The 8843-nt window shown below is 29.7% G+C and overlaps 1 protein-coding gene across 1 annotated transcript in view; it reads right to left on the bottom strand.

Annotated features, from left to right (window-relative positions):
• Window positions 1-8804, bottom strand: part of parvin (beta-parvin) — a 15920-nt gene extending 7116 nt beyond the window's left edge. Inside the window, exon 1 of the mRNA XM_014432821.2 lies at window positions 8693-8804. Within this exon, the coding sequence (XP_014288307.1) occupies window positions 8693-8801 (109 nt within the window). The 5' untranslated portion in view covers window positions 8802-8804. The remainder of the gene's footprint in view (window positions 1-8692) is intronic.
• Between the last annotated feature and the right edge of the window lie 39 nt (window positions 8805-8843).

Raw genomic sequence — 8843 nt, 5'->3', positions numbered from 1 at the left:
GAGAGAGAGAGAGAGAGAGATATATATATAGAGAGAGAGAGAGAGAGAGAGAGATGATAATCATTGGATTTGTTTTTTTAAATAAACTAAAAATATTTTAATAATAGCATTATAGCACTTTATCCTAATATTATCTTAAACCTTCAAGTAAAAAAATATTTATTTAGCATTGGCAATTAGCAGTTATCTTGAAAGCCAAGCATTCCTCAGCGATGACTCATGCATTCATTACAGTCACAGTAAACTTCCTTACACCAGTATTGTTTTCCTAATGGAATACATGTGTTCTCAAGCAAGAAATGATTTAATGATTACTTCAAAATTTTAGTCAATTTTTACACCATCGTTTGTCTAGGGTGTAAATGATTATATATAATATTTATATTGTGGTTTAAATTACTTAATAGAAAAAAAAAAAAAGATACCCAGATCCAACTAAAAAATGTTTTTACAAAATTATTCCCCTTTCATTTTTTTTTAAATTCATTTAATACCAGATCAGCCTAGTGAACCTTAAGTGGTTGATATAACAGTTACTTTTTTTTTAACCATTGATTATGGGAGGGGTACAATCTTTTCTTTTTATTTTGAAAAAACAAAACTGTTTCTTATTACCTGAGAACTAAGTATCAATTAGTTTAGAATCTTAACTTCTGTATACGCAGGCAGATAAATTTATAAAATAAAAAATGGCAATAAGCTACTTCTTCATTTTATTTATTTTGATATTTAAATGAAATGATTTTTTTATTGAAATAAAAGGAAACTTTGGAGCAGTCCATGCATCACTCAATTTTTCACTGAGGCAATAATTTTCCATATTAGCCTTTCAGTTGAAAAATTGACTAACTCCAATCACAACAGATTCCAGTAAAGTACATTTAGATTTAATAGCCCTGTCAACTGATGAAGGCTCGAATAAATTTTAATTGAAATTTTAAAAAAGTAATTATTTAATAACTATGGTGACAAGTAAACGTTAACAATTTGGGAAACTGTACATGCATCCGCCTTTTAAAACTTAACTGTAAACAGACCTTTTATTTATGGCTTTTTCGTTAGTTTTCATTACCTTCAACGACTTTTTATTTTAATTATTTTTTCTAAGGGTACTATCGTTATTTTCTGAAATGTGTTTTCAACCTGGAAAAAATATATTTTCTTAAACCTCCGTAAGTTAAAAATCAATTCCTTTCAGAGTTTACATTTTTCCACTTTCTGCTACAAGTAAAAATTTTAAACGGTTCATCATTCCAAATAAACAAAATTAAAGGTACTTTAGAGGAAGATTTTTTGAAAAATCGGTATTTAAGCTACGAGGATATAGACTATTTCAACGAGGATAGAGCCTACCTGATATTTAAAGTACACTTAATCGTACATTGACATACTGAATTTAATCAAAATCGTTCAGAAAATCTAAAAAAAAAAAGTAAGAATCGATTCTATAAAGCGGCACTTCCGGTTAGTCGATTTTGTTAACTCTTATCTCTCGTAAATCACCACTCCCGTGACAACAGTACTTTGTCGCTGAGGTCGTAGGTCAGATGGGAGGTGACAAGGCGAAACTTGCCATGGTGACAAGTAGGAATGCTACATTGACAACAAAACATCGCCAAAAATGCATCGATGTTATAGAACATCCATTTCAGTAACATAAGATCTGTTCCAACATCGACTTCTAATTATCCAGAACCACACAGAGCATGTGCAGTATGGGATTTGGGAGGAGAAAAACACTTACGCATGTTCCGGTCAGAAGTGATTGTTGGAACAGACGTTTAATTTATCTTTATCTCGTTATTAGCGTGCATATAGGAAGTACTTCCTCATCCTTCCACATTGTTGATAGGAACCTGTTTATACAGTTAATTTTTTTTTTCAATAAGTTACTTTTGCATTTTAAAAATGAGACAAACGCAAATCATCGATGTTAAAAAACCATCGGCTTCAAAAAATTGATTTTAAAAACATGTCGCATCCCTAGACACTCACTACAATTTTAAGTTCTTAGGCAAATTTGTTTTTGGACCTCGTGGCTGATACAATTTTAAGTTTTTGGGCAAATATATAAGAACAGTGTTTACCCACCTATCGTCAATACATCACGACAGTTCACTGTCTAGGAGTACAAATGACAGTTAAACGTGGCAGAAATACTACTGTTAGTCCATTGACTTTACTTACACTATTAATGATCAAGCCAGAGCTAGTGCGACAGTACAATCATGACTATAATAATCATAAAGAATTTTTTGGTCGGAAGAATCAGCAACGCTAATTATTAGTTAACTTTCCGTCAGAGAGTGATTGACGTCTCCAGTTATACATCATTGGCTTTTCTAAATAAATTATCACTTGAACCTCATATATGTGTAAAAAAAAATTATTTCTAACAAACATATTATTTTGACAATACTGATTTTTTTCCTACTTATTTACCGGAACCAGCTACAACGTAGTGAGAGTCACTTATAAAAAGCTGGTGACTGATAAGGTTAAATAAGTTACTGTCATATTCCATGCATAAACCTGCCTTTAAAATGTAATTTCAATGTCGTACGACTTAACGTTTTAGAGCTGGACTAATCATGCACGCAAGCGCGCGCACACCATTTTGGGATACTTGAGGTTTGTTCCAAGAACAACTTCTGACAGTCCGCAAATAGTACGGAACATTCGCAGTACAAGTTATGGGAGGCAAAACTTGAAATGCGCAAGCTCGATACAGTTCTGGATAGTCAGAAGTGGTTCTTGGAATAGAGTTTGGTAATTATGACTAAGAGGACCTCAAAACGTATATTTGAGTTGAAAACTCGAATTTGTGAAATTTTGTATGATCCCAATACTTTTTTTTCTGTATATCTCATATGTAGGTAAGTAAAAGTAAAAACAAAACAATAAATGAAGGAATCCTTCTAAATAGATTTTAACTACAAAATTGTATAAAACGATTTTTCAACATAAAAAAAAAATCCCTTTTGATCTAATTCGACTTATGTCATGGATGGATCTTTCTTTCCCCATGACATAATTTTTAAATTATATTTTATAAAATTATTTTTATTTTATTGCAAAATTTGTTTCAAAAACTGAACTGATATTAATTCGAGTAAAATTGATAATTTTTTATTTTATTCATTTATAAGATTACATCTAATACGGTCTGACCAAATGACAACATCTATCGGTTGGTGCCAACATAACACATAAAAATGATAGACCTAAGTTAAATGTAAATATTACAGTTTAGACAATTAGGGCGTTGTGGAGGCTATATAATTTGTAGTGTAAAGTACAATATGAATTGATCTCAAGTGGAACAATTAATAATATAATTAACAACTACTAAAATGAAAATAAAATAATTATTAAAAAAATTAAATAAAATAAAATAAAAAACTAATAATAATAAAAATAACCGAAAGGATTACGAAGTGAAAAATAAAGATGCAAATTTACAATAAGTGAATTAATATAATAATGAGGATAAAATAATTGTTAATATTATTATTTAATGAATTTTCAATAAATTCATTTTTAGGGAGAAGAGAAGCTCAATCAATATTTTTAGACCTTGTAAGAATTAAAATTTGTTTGCACAGATATAAAATAAATATCACAAGCAAGAATGATATAACGATTTTACGAGTTAAAACTGGCCCAGAGAAATATAAGAGATAAGCAAAAGCAGTATTACTAGACAGCTAAAAAGTGAAAAATCGATTATTTTTTTAATATCATAAAAGAATCAACAAAAAAATATATCATGTGAGTAGATGGTTGGGGGTACGGTCAAAGTATAACACAAATAAGTTGAAATAACTTAATAGTGCCAACGTTTCGATTAGAATTTCCAGTCTTCATCAGGGCTGTTCGAAGCGAATCTGGCAGCCAAGTAAAAAAATATATATCCTTAATCTTCATAAAAACAAAAAAATATAGTAATAATAAATAAACAAAAGCCGTCTAAGATCACTAACAGTTGTAGGTGATAATTTATTTAAACTATTTATTTAGTCTAAAAGGTGACCACTGACATTACTTTAATGACGACTCCACTCCTAATGGAAAATAGAACAATCGTCAGTGCGAAATATTCTGATTTTTTTAGAGCAGTGCTGAATTGCTAGAATTCCAACAACGGCACGTTTTCCATCTCGGACATTCACCTGTCTGTTCAGCGTTAACTTTAAGGTATCCGTTCGTAACGAAGTCACACAACCTTACACGCCCATTTATTCGCCGCGTGCTATGACCTGAATTACATTTACAGCCTGCAGTTCTCTTATTTTGAGCGTTGTGTTGTCAGCCTTCTAAATTCTCCAGTTAACTCATCCTTTTTCTGTCTGAATATTATAAGCAATACTTAATTTTTCAAAAGCCTTAAGGCGCTGTCCTTTCCTTAGAGTAAGAGGCCATGTAAAGAACAGTAGGAAGGATAATACTTATTGAATAGAAGGCAATTTCAAAATTGAAAAATAACTAGCAAAAACGAAATTGACGAGGAAATAAAGGTAGGTATTTCCTCGTCAATTTCGTTTTTTTTTTTTTCTTGTCACCGTAAAACTTCAATACCCTAAACCTATCTACCTGTTCAAATGTATTTCCTCTTTATATATATATATATATACTCCTTTTTTTCCGGTAGGATCTACAGACTTTTTATATCTTTGTCCGCTACCGCTATCCACTTTGCATGCATGCAGAATTTTCACATCTTTGTTGTTTCTGTCTATTCATCTGTTTTTTGGCTTCCACATGGCCTATTGCCTATACTAGCATTAATTGCATAGAGGCGTCCAGATGGATTGCTTCGAGCCATATGCCTCGCCTTCTTATCATGAGATATTGACTGACCAGTTGCAAGTAGTTTACTGTTAGTTCTTCTCCATGTGCTACGGCTCTGATCCCAGATCGCTCCCGTAATCCCTTCCTACATCTATATCACCGAAATTGCTCCCTTTTCTACTGCTGACCATATCACTATTAATGAGTTTAATCAAAATAGAACCATTTTGGGAAAAATAAAGTGGAACTTCCGGTCGGTCGATTTTTGCGAAAATGTTGCTGTTACGTCCAACGTATTATATTATATATATTTATATTTATTATATATTTTGCTTTTTACTGCACAATAAGTAAAAATAATATTGGTTATATTAAATTAGTAAATTTAAAAACAACCAAAATTCTCTTCCAGTAGAGAAAACATTTTTTAATGAAAAATTAAGTAAGTTTCGTTCTTAGCGGCTTTTAAAACCATTAAATACGAACTTTCATATGAATAAAAAATTTAAAATTTTTAGACCTGAATTTGGGAGGTTATTTTTTTTTTTGTCTACCGATGTCCCACGTTCACGAAATAAATTCCTCAGAATTTTAGTCATTAAACAGTTGGAAAGCAAAATTTCCAACCCATATTAATATGTTTAGGATTTTGTGCATTTATAAGCGAGAAAAAGTAATACCAAATAAAGAAAACTTCTTAAATGTACTATTTTTAATCTTTAATTCTAATTTGTTTACGATCTGATTTGTACCATTTCGTGTGCAGTTAAGATGGTCCTAACCAGTCCGTTTCGTTTAGTCAGTGGTCAACCAGTGGTTGCAATTTTCGAAAACAAATTGAATAAAATTTAGGAATTTTTGAACTGATTTTGGGATTCCAATGTCCCATAATGAAAAATGTAAGCCAGATATATTTTTGTGCCATCCAAAACCCTAAATTAGGCATTTTAATATATATATATTACTAGGACCACTTCGCAACGCCAGCCTGTTTTAATTATCCCAACAGTAAACCCATAGTAGAGGAATCTGCAAAATATATATATTTTAGCAGGCCATATTTTATGAAAATTAGTTTTAAGGGAAGCTAAAAATGGATTTGGCTTATTTTTATTAGACTTTTTTTTGCTTTTTGGAAGCGAATTTTGGTTTTAATGATATTGTGTGCACATAAATTCATTTAATACGATTGACAAAATGTTTGGGTTGCTCTACACCAATAAACGAATCGATTGATGTATAATAATCCCAGTAGGCCATTAGAAGAGCATAGTATCCAAATAATTTATACTGACTGACCTAGCTAGGAGGGATATTTTTTTTTTTGAGAAATTAAATTCATATTCTTTTTTGCAACTAAAAAAATCCTCAAATAACAATTATAGTAATGGAAAAATAAATTTCTTTTTACTCAAACTTTCAGCCTTACGTTCGAAATTTTTAATTTTAAGGGCAATTTTTTTATTTCCTGCATGGATATAAAATTTCTTTACCTACAATAGGAGTATTCATGATGTGTTAAATGTAAAATGTTTTACCATGTTAAATGTTTTAAGTATAGGATTGTGAGTAAATATTTAATAGTATGTTTACATATTTAAAGTAATGTTAAATGTATAAGAGCTCCTATTGGATTTTCTGAGTAACTTGTTTTATAACCTTTCCTTCCAAAACTTCATGGTATTGTTTAATTCTAAGTTGAGATTAAAGTAATTTATTACAACATGCCTAATGTGAATGAAAAGTGGAGTTTGTGTGAAAGTTTGTCCACTGAATGCCTTGTTGAGCTTCTAACTTGTGAGGAAGAGAATCAAGATGAGCTAATTGGCTACTATCATTACATTATTATTATTATTGCCATTCATTGCTGTATTAGTTAAAACATCCAAAACAATACTAACACAATCAAAACACAAACTACGAGTAAGTAACCTATCACAATAACAAACAAAATGGTGAGGAGCTCAGCTCATGCATTCTATTTTCTTTAAACAAAATAACAATCTTTGTTAAAGTAGGTTACTCTGTTTCAAAATATATTTTCAGGCAACCCTTATGCGAATATCTGACAACAGTCAGGTATATATCATGTGACTGCAGAATTGTTGACCAGTATGTGTTCCAAGAGAATCACAAGATAATAATTAAATATTTTATTCATGATTTATTTTAATAAATTTACAACTAGTAAATGTATTTTTAGTACAAATATAATGTTATGAAGGTGGAAGACATTCAATGATACCTTGATGTAATTAATTAAAATTTGGAGTTACAATTTTAAATAATTGAGAATTTTATATATATTCTATTTATTACAAATATAACGCTATGAAGGTGGAAGACATTCAACGATACCTTGATGCAATTAATTAAAATTTGGAGTTATAATTTTAAATAATTGAGAATTTTATATATATTCTATTTATTACAAATACTACAAATATAATATTACAAATGTATGTATTTATTTTTACAACCAACATATACCCATGGAAAATTCACTATACATTGCAAAAATAAATTTTAATATTTTAATTATGCACACTATGATTTAAATATTTAGAGGACCGCAGTGGCACAGTCATAAGGCACTATGCTACTAACTCAAGGTTTGAATCCACCTGAGGCAGATAATTATTTTTTGTTACACTGTAGGCGTGAGTCAACCCAGTGGGTTCTAAATACCTCCTGGGGTTTACCCAACCTCATACAGTGGGTATAATTCGGGGAAAATTATCTCCTTTGCATAAACATTGTTCTAAAAAAAGTACTTCCATACAAAGTACTGAAGCCATGAACCTTCATGTTGTAGCAGTTCACATAATTAAGACTTAAATATTTAAGCCAAAATAATAATAATTGAATAAATCTTAACAGTTATTAGTTCACAAAAAAACAAAAACAATCTAGAAGCCATAGCAATAAACTGTAGTTAAAAGAATTTTAAGGTCAATTTATGTAAATTAAGACGTGAAAGTAAATACCAAACCTTTATTATTAGACAAACAAAGGAAAAAAGTAAATTTAAAAAATGAAAGCAGATTTCACTATAATAGACAATTCTCTACGGTGAAAGTATATTGTGGGTGTTTTACAATGAACAATTAATACAAGGAAAATTGTCAATTTTAACATATAACACTACAGTATCCTATTAAAATGAATCAATTTTCATATGATATTATTAGCTTGTCAATATTCACAACTCTCCACCAGATTATAAGAAACAAAGAATTTATCGCACTTCTTACTAGTTCATTATTATTTGAATAAAATATATATGAAATCTTCTATTACTACTATCATAAAATATATACGTACTACTACTATCATTTTCCTTATGGTCAACAGGAAAAAGAAAAAAAATGTTCAAGGGAAAAAGACAGAATAACTATGTTTAATCATATTACTCAAGATTTCAAATTGATTAATGATTAATTGAGTTAATTAATAATTGTTATTGTTCTTAAGCTTTATGATTAACTAACAAAAACAATACATTTCCAACAATAACACAGTAACCTTAACAGAACTTCTTTCAATTAAATTAAAAATTTTAATATGTAATATGATAATCTATGAAGAAATTAATCTTTGTTTGAAATATATAACACATAAATTAAATGGATATATTCTAAATTGCTTTAAGTATATAATGAAGAGCAGTATTATTTTTGAGATAATTTATCAACAGCCAATATATACTGGTTTTTATAATATGATATTTGATAAAATTTTCCAGTATTATAAAGTATGTTTAACAAACAAATGACCATGACCACAAATGACAGAACCGAAGTTAACCATATAAGGTAATGATTAAAACCAAATAATTTAAACAAGGAGTTATAGGTTGTTAATGTTATTATAGATTATTTCTGTTTTAATGTCGCCTTACCCTCTCGAATTCTCTTTTTTCTGCCCAATGTACCGATCTTTTCCCAAAAAGATTCATCATCTTTTCTAGGTGTAATAGGCCTGGGAGACCTCGGTCTGGGAGATGCCATCTTACTACTGACGACTGAATAAAAAACATCTTTGACAACATA

Source organism: Halyomorpha halys, unplaced genomic scaffold (genome assembly GCF_000696795.3).
Source record: "Halyomorpha halys isolate HHAL.00 unplaced genomic scaffold, Hhal_1.1 Scaffold1123.1, whole genome shotgun sequence".
In the NCBI taxonomy this organism is placed as follows: Eukaryota; Metazoa; Arthropoda; class Insecta; order Hemiptera; family Pentatomidae; genus Halyomorpha; species Halyomorpha halys.
This window is presented reverse-complemented; position numbering and strand designations above follow the sequence as displayed.